The sequence below is a fragment of the Onychomys torridus genome, chromosome 6 (genome assembly GCF_903995425.1).
Source record: "Onychomys torridus chromosome 6, mOncTor1.1, whole genome shotgun sequence".
In the NCBI taxonomy this organism is placed as follows: domain Eukaryota; kingdom Metazoa; phylum Chordata; class Mammalia; order Rodentia; family Cricetidae; genus Onychomys; species Onychomys torridus.
This window is the reverse complement of record NC_050448.1, coordinates 73,967,386-73,981,280: the sequence shown is the minus strand read 5'-3', so window position 1 is coordinate 73,981,280 and position 13,895 is coordinate 73,967,386. Positions and strand designations below refer to the sequence as shown.

Sequence of the window (13,895 nt, the reverse complement as noted above, 5' to 3'; positions counted from 1 at the left end):
GAAACCAAATCTCCAATAATTATCCATCATAAGCATAAGAGATTTGGGGGAAAGGTACCTATGTCCTGGCTTCCTTGAAGAGACCATCTCCTGTAGCTTAATGAAGGCAAATTGGTACAGTAGAGCATCTCTGGAATCATGAGAACTAGAACTAAGACACTAATCAAATGCTGACATCAGTTCAACTGTGCTCTTTGTTTTCAGCCCTCAACATGCCCACTAAAGAGAAAACTGTTCATGGAGGAAGATATTGGTCTCTAGTATCCAGGAGCTTTCTGGTGGTAGATGGCTTGCCTGGAATGTATGAGGATCTGCATTTGATCATCTACAAAAATAAAGGGAATGGGGAGGGAGGGAAGGGAGGGGAGGGGAATGAGGGAAGGAAAAGTAAAAAGAAGTTTCTGAATATCTTTGCCTTTATTAAATTGCCCATGTTTAGTTGAAATACCACATTTGTGGTTCAAGAGATTATTTTCTTGCCTTTTAAAGTTGGTATTTCATTCTTAAAACCACTATTTCTTTACACCTACAAGAACTTTGAGCATTCTCCTAAGTTCAATTAAGTCCAATTTCTTTAATGAAAGAATCCTGACCTGACTCTCTTATCTTCTCTGAATTTTCAGCATTTTTACAGCATTTGAATGACTAAAAAGGGAACCCTTTCAAGAGAGAAATCATGGGGACTGAAGAGATGGCTCAGTGAATAAGATCTACAGCAATGCCAGATTCCAGAACCCACACAATAAGACAGTTGTAGTCCCTGCTGACTGATAGCCCAGCCAAAACACAAGAGGTCTACGTTCAGGGAGATACTCTGGCTCAAAGGAATAAGACAGAAAGTGACAGGAAGACTAAGATGTCATCCTCTTTTCCCCTAGACACATATTCTGTCCACATCTATAATCACACATGTACATACACATACACACTAAATAAATTAATCATGACACTTTTTTTAATACTCCATTATATACAATGGAGCTAGCTGGTATATAAATTAAATTTATAGTTCGCAACTGAAAGAACAGTATCTCTTTAATAATTTAACTTCCCTTATTGTGAATTCAGCCATGCAATCATTCTGCACTATCCCTGAAAAAACTAATTTGGTTGACAAATTCAGTGTTGAAAATGTCTATGTAATGAGCATCAGTGATAGCCTAGGATCTGTCCTATGAATTGAGAATTTAGAAATAAACAAAATGGGCTTTCCCTTGGGAAAAAAATAGCTAAGTGAACCATCTCAATCTATAAAGAATAATCCTTTTAAGAAATACCTTTTTGTATATAACTAGGGTATAAAATATAATGTTTTATAATTTTATTAAAAACTGAAGAATGTTCTTTTTTATTTTTGAGATATAATTTAGCTATAACATTTATCCCTCCAAATCCTTTCCATATGCCCCTCCCTTCTCTCCTTTAAATTCATTGTCTCTTTAGTCACTAAGTGTTATTACATGCATATGTGTACACGTATACATATATATTCCTAAGTATAGTCTGTCCAGCTTCTCTGTTACTTGTATGTATGTTTTCAGAGTTGACCATTTGGTATTGGACAACTAGTGTGCTCTTCCCTGGAGAAGACCACCTCTCCTGCTCCCAGATTTCTTTATTTGCCTATAGATCTTTGTGTAGGGTTGAGGTATCATGGGCTTTTCTCCAACTAGTTTGGCATTAGAATATGTTCTTGACAAATTTTTTAAATTACATTTTTATTCATTTTTGTATGTTTTTCCAATGTTTATGTCTGTGCACCACATTTATGTATGGTTCTCACAGAAGTCAGAAGAGGGTATCAGATCCCCTTCAGCTAGAGTTTCTGGATGGTTGTGATCTAACACATGGGTGCTTCAAATCAAACCTGGATCCTCTGTAAGAGCAACAAGTGTTCTTGACTGCTGAGCCATCTCTAGTAGCTCCTCAGATGCAGATGAAACCCGCACCATGGTATGGCCATAAGTGGTTTGGGTTATTCTAAAAAAGCCAAACTTACAAAAACATTTATTTAGTGCTCTGAAATTTAGAGTAGAAATTATTGTTCACATTATTATTCTTTCCAAACAAAAGCATGGAAATGTCTATGCCAAGCGTGTTGCATGCTATATTATGGTTACTACCTACGACTTCAGAGGGCATTAAACCAATAAACATTGCTTAGTCTACTAATAAGTCAGAAAGAAATAACCAAACGCTTCACATGTAGTTAGTTTTGTCCCACCATTCTGGGGAGAAGTAACGTAAGGTTTCCTAATAACAGTGTCTTTTGTGATTTGAGACAGGTCATGCCCAGCCTAAAATTTGTGGAGATCTTGAGTTGGCCATTGTCTCAACTAATTTGGCTACAATTTGATGGCTAATGGAATTAACTGACATGCCACTTTCTCAGTTATTTATATGATCAAAGCAATGATTAAGATTTTGTTCCCTCAAACCTAGCTCCAACTCCAGTGAACAAATGCAATAGGCAGCATCCCAAGCTGCCCACATACAATACCAGTAAAATGAGTCTGTGGGTAACCAGTGTGACTGTCTTATAGGACACAGTACGGTGTGGAAGTAAGAATAGATTTTTATGTGCCTGCTCTGTTGTTTTCTAATTGCATAAGCAGGGCAGGGCACAGGAGTCATAGTTCCACTTCTCATTTACAAGAAAGACTTTCTCCCCTTTCACCCTTTATGGATATTGTGGGGCTTGCCCAATATAGTACATGAAAGTGCTTGGAAAAGGCACAGCCCTCACATTTCATTGGTTTTTATAAGTTGAACTTGTGCGTGACAGACCAAAACCACTTCTCCCATGCTTCAGGTATGCATTCAAAAGGGAGTATAAATTTATTAACAAATATATGAAGCCAAATCCAGCCTCAGAGGCATTCTTGACTCAGGCTTTCAGATAGACCTTTGTCTCTGATTCTCCACATGGCACGATGCTCTGGCATAATGACATAATTGCACAGACATTAGATTAGCCCTACCAGTTCTATCACATGCTAGCTGAGGATCTTGGCCAAGTATTTGACCTTCCATAAAACTGCTTTCAAATCTACAAATATAATTATTAAAATCACACCCACCTCACAGAATTGTTGGAGCATGAGTCATTATAAAAGAAATAGTAGAGTTCCTACAAAGGTTGCTGACCGTATTTGTGCAGCTGATATGCAAGTGAACATCCTGTTAAATGTTAAATTCCAGTTCAGGTCTTCGTTCCCTCTCTGACAGCTCGTGTAATTCTGGATAATTGACCCAACTTTTGAGTAGCTCAGCTACTAACCATAAAATGAGGATAATATTGACTTTATGATGTCTACCAAAAAACTCACAGATAATACATGTGAAAGCATTTGACTGATTGTAAGACAGAATACAAATGCACATGGCTATTATTTAATTTTTCTATATGAACACACACATGGAAAACAATTGCAAAGATTTTATTTAGCGGCTTTCTGTGCTTGGCACTCAGAAACAGTTCCGTGCATAAGGGCAAACTTTTATACACCTTTTCTTCATACATATTTTACATACCCTTTTTATTGCCCCCTTTTTAATATTCATAATATTGAATACCCCACTAGGCATATAAATACATTTATCTACAACACCTCAAAACCAAAAAAAAATCTTAATAACATCTGTATTATCTTAATCGGCATCATTTGCATTTCCACATCATTTAAAAATTTTAGCTTGCAGCAAGCTTCACTTGTTTTCTTATCATTAAAGGATTTGAAAGGAAAAGGAAAGAAAAAAACAATCCCCAAACTTCAGAATGCAATGAACTATTTGATAAAAAAAGAGAGAGAGAGAGAGAGAGAGAGAGAGAGAGAGAGAGAGAGAGAGAGAGAGAGAGAGCTACAGATAGGTAGAAAAGGGGGCAGAAGACACATCTGCAATTCTCTCTGGTGTGTCAGGGTTTCTCTTGCATGGGACCAGGGGCAGATCGTCCAGGTCAGGGCTTTGCATCTGGCATTTGAGGCCAGGCCTCTCTTCCATGACTGTTTTTGGTATCACCTGGGAGATAAAACCATTCTTCATTCTCCACACCCGTTTCCCTCCCCCTGCCAGGCTGAATGCTGTAGAACAGAGCTCCCATACAGTGCACCTCTCTCCTGGGTCATTATTGAGAGCTGTGGAATCACGCATTTCTTGTCCTAGCCCTTCTCATTGGTACCCTTTACTATATGCTGGGTCCCAAAGAGGCATACTCTCCAATAATACCGTCATTCTTTCTAGAACTTTAGGGGCTAAACAAACGCAAACGATTCTCCTTGGTGAATTAAATCTCCTCCGTTTTTTCACATCTTCTCAGTCTTGCTGTCCACTCTCTCCTGCTCTCGATTCTCTTTCTCTCCCAGCTTTTCTCACCCTGTCCTTCCACAGGCACCATTAGAACATCAATGATGGCACACTGAATGAAGAGAGCCAAAAGTTTAAAAGCAACCTTTCTCAGGAAGCCACGTCCAGTTGTACCACCGATGTCTCTCCACCTCAGTGATGTGTAGAGGTTCTAGGGTACATGGATGATTCCAGAAACATGGTAAGCTGCAAGGGAGAAAGGCCAATGATGACCCAGTCCGTCTAGTGTTGTATACAGACAGATTTTTGGTGAAAGCACCTGCTCTGGGTCTCCCTTCATATAGTTCACCCAGTTCAAAGTCAGTGTATAGAATGTTTGTGTTTGTATTATTTTGTGTATGCATGTGTGTGCATGAATATATGCTTGTAAGTGTGTGTCTGTGTCTGTGTGTGTGTGTGTGTGTGTGTGTGTGTGTGTGTGTGCCTGTACGTGTAACTTTTCTTGGCTGCTACATACTAGCATCTCCTTCAACATTATTATAAAATTATTATTCAGTCTCTTCAAGGCCACTCTGTCATACACAATGCTTTTATAGAACTAACAGTTTGGAAGGCAGAAGAATGACCACTGAGTTATGGATGATGCACTCGAAGGATCTTTCAGTGGTATCTATTGCTGTTCTCTGTTTTCCTTATCAAAAACAAAAACAAAAACAAAAACAAAACAAATGCACAATTCCTATTTTCCCAAGGCACGAGGTTCCCAAAGAGGAAGATCCACCCACAGAGATTCTGGAGTCTTGACTGCCATGACCTCCATGGTGTTTAGACTGCTCTTTAAACCATGTGTACTGACATCTGGGAGGAGGAGCCTGGAACTGCCCCATACTGCCGGCCATCACAGGTGTTGGTAGCCTGCTGATTATTAGCTGAAGGGCTGATCATGTGCATGCTGTGCTCCATCCCTGTGGGCAGGTACTGCCTCTCTCCAAAGGCCCCATTGGAAGGAGAAGAGCAGAGTAAAGTGCTTTGAGATGCACTCAGTTTTTCTGGGCTTGCAGCTAGCCTGGGGGAGGTGGGGAAATTGTATCCATACAGATTGTAGGGATTGTGAAGGGAAAAGGCATTGTAGGAGCTCTGCTGCATGTGGCTGCCACCAAACATGTGCGGTGATGAGGAGCTGGAGGCCGCATTGCCTGCCTGCATGACATACTGAAACTGGGAAGTGGGGAAGGACCCCAACTGGCCACCATAGGCTTCCATCTTGCTGTTGCTAGGCAATGAGGGAGGCGTTGGTATTCCTGAGATCAGAGATGGAGTCCTTTGAGGCATGAAGGTTTCAGAGGGCTGAGTGGCTGAAGCTGTGCCACTCTGGAGCCTGTTGTAGCCACTGTCACTCAGCCCTGGATAGCTCTGTAAGGCAGCCATGTTGCTGCGGGCACATGGTGGATAATCAGAGAGGTTTAGATTACACAACTGGCTTTCTCGACAGCCCACGTTGAAAGTATTGGGGGCCAAATGAAAAGTTGGAGGAGAACAGGACGGAGATAAGAGATGAGAAGAAGCCGACGGGGATGGTGTCCCAGTACTGGAGGTTGTTGGGGAAGTACCTGTACTGCCCCCTGAAAAATAAAACACAAATTCCATTGAGTAAGATTAGTCTATCTAGGCTAAAAGTCCTATATTTTTTACAGAGCAATTGCTTTTTATTTTTTTAACATCAGAAGATGACGTCACATGTTTGAGCACACATTACAAAGGAGAGGACAAAGGATGACACTAATCACTAGTCTTTGCATTTCTTTCTGTAATAGTTTTAGTCACACTTTAAAATTTTAGAACAAACCTCTGGTGTTCTTTTTTTTTTTTTTATATTCTCACCATCAAAGTCACATTTCTTTCTGTAATAGTTTTAGCTGTACTTTAAAAATTTAGAGCAAACCTCTGGTGTTCATTTTTTTTTTTTTATATATTCTCGCCATCGAAGTTATTTCCTAATAAGACTTTCAGTGATCAGCAATAGAAACTACTAGTTCAGCCCTCACCATGCTCAGGGCAAATGTGCAAGGTGTATATTTTATCCAGTGACTGTTTCCTATCTTGCAATCTTTAGTAGAATACCAAAGCAGGTCACTAATCTCATGGGGATGGAGCAGAGTGCCAAGTCAGGACTTAAGCTTGAGAAGGCACAGAAAAAGGACCTGGGTGGTGGAACCTGGGACATTAAATTGGAGGTCTGGCACATCGTATCAAAGACACTTGATGCACATAATTATAAGATATAGGCTAAAGTGAATCAGGACTAACTTGAAACAAAATCATAGTCCTGGGGATCTACTGATATTTTACTGGAGCTTGCCAAGCCTGAGAGACTGGAAGAAAAGTTGTATATGAAGCCAAACTAGCCATAAACTAACGCAAAAGTTAGCTGATGGATTCTGCTCTCAGCTCTGCACACTAACCCTACTTGCCCCCATTATATCCATAGCTTTCAGTTTCTTCACCAGAGAAGAGGAATCTAGTAAAAACAGTGGTTCTGAAGCTGAAAGGTCCGGCCAATTTTAAATGCTGCTATGCCAGGATTCCACCTCAAACCAACTAATGGAGAGTTTCCAGGCATGACAATTCCATGTCAGCATGATTTCAAAGCTCTTCTAATGTGCAGCCAGGGTTGAAAGCTTGTGATGCAACATGAGTTCCTACTTCACAGTACGAAAACCAATGAGTCTGAAACTTGGATGAGTCAGCTGGAGGGCCTATGAAAACAAGTTGCTGGCTCCCTCTGGTTCCTGAATCTGTGTCTATGGAACAAAGCTTGAGGATGTACATTTCAGGTTCAGAGACTGCACTTTGCTATTGAATACCTCCAAAATCTTATTTCCAAATGACCCTGAATCTGTCTTGCAAGGTGTTGATCATCAGTCATGTAGATGGTAGGCTGTATGAATGGTTGAGGCTCCAAAGGTCTAAGAACCGGTCCAAGTCAACCTTTTTCAAAGATATTCTCTAAATAAGAGAGTCAACAGTGACCTTTTCGAGACCCATCTTTCTTGGGCAGGAAGCATCCACTCTCTACCTCTTTCAGGGGACTTCAAAGGCAATAAGTGTTTGGGGTAGCTGAACCTTCACTGAATTCCAGGCTAGTCAGCTGCTTTGTCCTCTCTAGAATCCTTCTTGATGAATCCCCTTCCATGTACCAGTATGGTGCTTCTCCTAATTGTTGAGAAGCATAGTCCTTCAAGGGGAAGCATGTCTTAGGTTACCAATAACTCTAATTGAGGCTCCAAGAAACTAAGCATCATTAGGAGGGAAGGATTTTTCAGGTGAAAAATAACAACAATGAGTTTTGTTTTATTTTAATCAATGAAGAAAACCAGAAGCATTCCAGATGTATTGGGAAAATATCTCTAGTACTCTCTGAAGGGAAGGTGTGGCTAGAGTGGGAAAAAAGCCTTAGCCTAGATCCACAAGCAAAGTGGGAGTATTGGTAGCAGAAGCAAAGATTTGGCTTTCTTAGTATCTTGTTCAGAGCTAAATTTTAGCTCAATTAATATCGTCTCTTCCATGGCCAAAGGAATTTCCCTCAGTGAACTTTCAGAACCAATTGGAATTTAAAGACAACCCAATCAGCTGCTAATTTTAGAGCCATACCAGAAAAAAAAAATCTCTTTTCATAACAAGTTCCTATAAAAGAACTAAAATGATTTTTGTTCAACAGTCTATGATAAAGCTGACACTGTCCAAGACTACAAGCAGCTGGCCACAGTGGGAGGAGCTTCTCTTCAGTTTACGGTCACACACTGTGAGGTCTACCTCTGAGTTCTCCACAGCTGTGGAACAAAGGGTGTGAACCAGTGAACCTCACTTTCCCTCCTTTCCATGCTGGAGCTGTGTCTGAGGATTAAAGAAAGTGTGAATAGTCAACCCCAAGTGCTTCCCAAGGAATCATTTTAATATAATGAGGGGGTCTTGGAAAGGGAAGATTCCAGAAGCAGAAGTAGACCACCTCATGCTTCCTGCTGCTGAGTAGCTGGATGGCCTCCTTGGCCTCTATAACCTACATAAAGCTCAGAGATTGATTTTTTTTTTTATCTCTTTGAGGCATCCTACATGCATTTTCTGCTTTCCCACCCTAATTGCCATGAACTTTCCTGCAGTAAATGTCGCAGAACAATGGAGAAACTTGACTCTAGCTGTAAAGAGATTGGTGTTTTACAAGATGTGAATATAGTCTCCTGTCTTTGAAAACTAGTCCTGCTCCCCCTAGTCTGGTGTTTATGTGGCCCCCGAGGAGACCACCTGTTCTGCACACTGTCCTATCCTGTTGTAGGTGAGCTCCATCAGGCGCTGGCCTCAGCCCTGCTGCCGGAAGTGCATGGTGAAGCAGATGACGTTCTACAACTCTAAATGGTTTTCTCAGATGGCCCAAGATGGAACGAATGGTACTGATTTAAGGCCTCAATTGGTTTCACTACAAAAAAAAAAAAAAAGAGAGAGAGAGAGAGAGAGAAAGAGAGAGAAGAAGAAGAAGAAGAAGGAAACTATTAACAACTTACAGGGGTTTCTGCTGAGCAGATGAGAGGCACATGTTAAAAAGTTTGTAGTCAGCTTGCTTCAGCTTTTAAATGACATTCACTGGAAATGAGACTTGGTGGCCTGCTGAGCTGTGGGGGGCGGGGGGTGGGGGGTGGGAGCCTCCATATGAGCTAGTGTTTGAAGGAGAGAGTAAGCCTGTCCAAAAGAGGGTCCCATTGCTTCCATCCATTTTGAGGAAACATTGTTATGCACTTAAAGTACTCAATACAGATAATAACTAGTTCTCAAAGTTCACATAGAGAGAGGGGGCTGTGGTATTCATTTTGTAGAAAAGCAAACTGAGATACTGAGAAGTCTTTATTCTCTTATGATCTAACGGCTTGTCAAATGTTAAACAAGATTGGGAGTGCCAGCCAAGTGCTAAATAAGCTTAAGGAGGCAGCCCACCCTCCCTTTGCATTTCAACACTTGACTAAGCAGAGACCTCTCATCACAAAAAAAAAAAAAAAAAAGCCAGGGCAATGTGGGAAGCCAGGCTGGGCTGATCAGGGCTGCCTCTCAGAATAAAGCTTGCCTTTCTGTCCACTGTGGTGTCCCCTTATTCACTCCCATCTCCTGTGTCCCTGCAGGGTCACAGGTTCTCTGAGCATCTTGATATAAATTTGCTTAATAGACAAATGTGGACTGTAGACACGAATGACCCTGATTCCAATTTCTGCTATCTTACAATGGGCCTTGGTTAATTAGCCTCTCTGAACTGTGGGCTCCATAGTTATATAAGTGGGATTTCTCATAACTACCTTTCTGGGAATGTTTTGAGAAATTACAAAATGACTATATTTTGGCATGTAGACATTAAATGTGTTCTTTCATGGGAGAATGAGTAAAGAATGGGGAAAAAAACCTTGAAGAATGTTCACTCCAATGGAGATGGCTCACAAGTGTTGGCTTCTGTCCAGGGAGAGCAGGGCATCTTGGCCTCTATACATACTAATGAGCATGATGTCACAAGATGTATGTGCCATATTATTTCAGGCTAAAAGAACCTTTATGGTGTGGATGATGGAAGACATAGCTAATTGACAGCTCTGGGCCCACCTGAGCTATGTTCCCAAAGGTACTCTAGTTCCTCTTTGAATGGTCTGTCCTTCCTCCCTACTACATTAACCCATGAAGGAAATGAGCTGTTCCATGGCTCTATTTCTTCTCAGATCAAGCAAAGCAGAACTGATTGGATACAAGTAAGTACACTGGTGCCTTCCTCATTGTCCTCAGAGATCCTAGCCCACTTCTGAGAGAGGATTAAAACATAATGCCATTAATAACTTCATATTCTTAGGTAATCCAGAATTAATCTCCACCATTCCAGCTCCCTATATTCCTATTTTACTCAGGGACTAAAGTGAGGAGGCACACATTAAAATGCATATCCAACATTAACTTGTGCCAATATTCAAGGCTAAGAGCCAAAACAACCAAGAATGCATATTTAGTGGTGAGCCCATATGAGGACAAAAACCTAGAATACACTTGTGTACCATGAAGACAAGTTAAATGTGTCCGTGAAAATCCTGAATACCAAACCTGCTGACTTTTGCATCTTTAAATTGATCACTTCCAGATTGTAACATGGAGGTTTTCACATGCAGCTTCCTTTTGAGTTTATTTTGTTGTGCTACACACACACACACACACACACACACACACACACACACACACACACACACACATGCACACAAGCAATAAGATAAAACCCCATCTGGATGAATAAAGAATAAATTTCTATGTAATTACTTGTTCTACCGGCTAGACTATTCTCTCCTTATAACATGATGGCATCTGTCCCTGAAGAGTGCTGATTCCCAATGTTTTCAGACATGTACGAGGTAAAACATCCACAGCCCATGAACTGATCCCAGTGAAGAAGCCCATAGGCCATAAAGTTTAATGAGCATGGCCACTGAGAAATTATCCTCAGTTGAAATGAGAACTTTTCTCATGATGCAAATGTGAGAGCATCATGGTCCTAACGGGAATTGTCTGGATTCTATCGCAGAAAGATGGAAAACTCCTTCATCCTTTTCCATAAAATGTAAAGCCCTGCTCAGCTCCAAGTTTATTCTCGTTCAATAGCCTCATCCAATCACTCTGCTCTGTACCTGGTCCTATTTTCCTCCATTGCCTAGACATACCACCCCCATTTCTTAGCCTCCCTCACTTGTTTTCCATGCTCATTTTCAGCCTTTCTGGTTGCCACATGCATCTGTTGTTATTGTCATTTAATCTGCTTCTCTTGGGGGAACAATGCTTGCTTGCTTGCTTGCTTGCTTGCTTGCTTTCCTCCTTTCCAGGAACCCAGCTTTCTTCCACTCTCACACTTTATCTCCAGGAAAGGCATATGTACCTGGCCTGGAAAGCAAAGTGTCATATTTCTCCTACCACTACAGTAATTGATTCTGAGGGGACCTAATTAGAATCAATGAGATTTGGTGAGATTTTGCTAAAAGCCCTTGATCAGAGGCACATGCCCTTTCCCCTTGGAGATAAAGCAGAAATATCTATGGCCTAGAATATTTTCTAAGCTATCACTGGGGACAACTGAGAATCACACCATGGAGGAAAGCAGAGTGTAAAGAAATAGGGCTCATTCTGGCCAGAGTGACCTTGCTTAAGCCCTTAACTTAGGCTTTGCCTAGAGAAGCTTCTTGAATCCTTCCTGTTTTACAAGCCAATGAATTGCTTTTTAGTTTGCTATGTTTTTTCTATTTATGTAAAAATTCTAATTGACATGTATTTTTCATTCTATGAGTTTTTTTTTTTTATTATGAATCTGAAGGTCTGGGAATATTAGGATAAATCTAGAGAAGAAGAACATAGAAATCCTTTTGTCAGTTGGAAGCTGTGGATGAAGCCCTTGACCAGCAGTTGCTGTGGGATGGTCTTTCTGTACGCTGTCAATATGTGTTGCTACCATTGGTTAATAAAGAAGCTGCTACGGCCTATGGCAAGGTAGAATAGAGTCAGGTGGAAAATCTAAGCAGAGAGAGAGAGAGAAGGAAGGAGGAGGGGAGACACTGAGCACTGCCTGGGGGAGCAAGATGTAACAGGGCACGGGTAATACCACAGACATGTGGCAAAACATACATTAATATAAATGGGTTAATTTAAGATGAAAGAGCTAGCTAGCAAGAAGCCTGAGCCATAGACCAAACAGTTAGTAATTAATATTAAGCCTCTGAGTGATTATTTTAAAAAGTGGCTATGGGACTCTGGGACCAGGTGGGACAGAGAAAAGTGTCTGGCTACATATAGTGCCCAAACATTCAGCAAAAATATTTCCACATAAAACCTGAGAAAGTTCTAGAACACATAATGGGGACTCAAAAACAGCTTCCTAGTTGTGTCTCTCACGAGGGCTGTGGTACAGAGACACCACAGCATGCTGGCTTCAGGTACAGCATGATGGGTTTTAGGTGTGTGGGCTAGACCTACAGCATGGTGGGTTCCTGCTGCAGTACACAAAGGCATCTCCAGACTTCTCAGCATGCTGCATGGCAGATTTAGCTTTTGCTCATGCAGGCAAAAAATGTGTAAATGATATACAGTAAAAAGAGGCTCAGACAGGAAAAACTCTAAACAGGTGCCATTATGTTTTACAATGTGTGTAGGCTTAAGAAAGAAATAAAAAAGGGTATGGACAGTTGTAGAAAGAAGTAAATAGTTTAAAAATAAAGTCAAGTCTTGGAAGAGAGAAGTAAAGTAATGCTAAAAAAAAAAAAAAAAAAAAAAAGAGTAAGTGACATAGAGATGGGAAATGCACAGGGCGTCTGGATCCTGTATAGTATTCTGCTGATTTTGGATTTTTTAAATGCTGACAAACAATAGCTGCTGAGAGACATGGGCTTGAAAGAGGGACTGATGACATGCACCAGCCTAGACATTCTAAGAATGTCTTAACTTTACATCAATAGTCACAAAATATATCTGTAAAATGGAACTTAAAAGATGCATTGCTTTTAAAAAGAGGTTTTGCTTTTGTTTACACAGGAAACAAGAGGCTATGGATTCATTCCAGGTTAATTCGGATCAGATTTGATTAAGGGTGACCTCCTGAACCTTGGCAGATGATATCTATCAACAAAGGTTACTGCTGGCCTTCCTAGGACTTGGTCAATATCTCAAATTTTTTCTTAGGGACCCCTGGAGATGCCTTAACCCACAGACAGCAGGAAGCAGTATGGAGAAAACTACTCTCACATTCCTAAGTGTTGGGGGTGTGAGTGGTCTTTGGTTATTTGGTGGGTTATGGATGTTTGTTATAATTTCAGGGAATATAAGAATATGGGATAAAAAGACAACTATGAACCTCATATATTTTACATTGGTGTAGATTTTGGTATAGTGATACAAATTTATAGTTAATTTTGTTACATTGTATATATGTGTTTCTATTCTTGTTTAAAGGATTTTTGTATATTGATACAAAGTTAAGGTTATTTTTTTTACAACATATTGTGTATATGTTTCTATTTTGTTTAGGGTATTGTACCTATGCAGTTCATTTAAAGTATAAGGTAATGTTCTAATTTTTTAAAACTATTTTTATAGACTATTTAGGATAATAGGTTAGTAGTAAGTCATCTATAACAATCAAATTTGTAGATATGTTAAGTATATTTTCAGGTTCATATAGAGATACATTTTAGATAGATGGTCTTCAAAGACCTATAAAATATGGCATTTAAATATTTTGTTAACATAGGGCTTTTCATGACAATGAGATACATCTGCTCCTGGCAGCACCAATTTACTTCAAAGATGATGGGCATCAAAGAAACTCCTTATGGAGTTGCCTTCAATGTGGCAAGCCCAGCCATTTGGGCAAGAAACTGCTCTTACTTGGACTGCTTGACAGTATGTTGTATAAACTAAACATGCAGGACCCAAGAGAAAATGACCACCAAACTCTGCCCAAAAAATGGACAAGGTGGTCATCTAGGTTCCTGCTTCACAAAAGAAACTGCCAGATATTCTGCAGGTCACAGAGAAAAGTG

General features: G+C 40.3%; 1 protein-coding gene across 1 annotated transcript in view; it reads right to left on the bottom strand.

Annotated features, from left to right (window-relative positions):
- Positions 1–5,044: 5,044 nt before the first annotated feature.
- Positions 5,045–13,895, bottom strand: part of Tbx15 (T-box transcription factor 15) — a 106,673-nt gene continuing 97,822 nt past the window's right edge. The window contains exon 8 of the mRNA XM_036191173.1: positions 5,045–5,927. Within this exon, the coding sequence (XP_036047066.1) occupies positions 5,143–5,927 (785 nt within the window). The 3' untranslated portion in view covers positions 5,045–5,142. The remainder of the gene's footprint in view (positions 5,928–13,895) is intronic.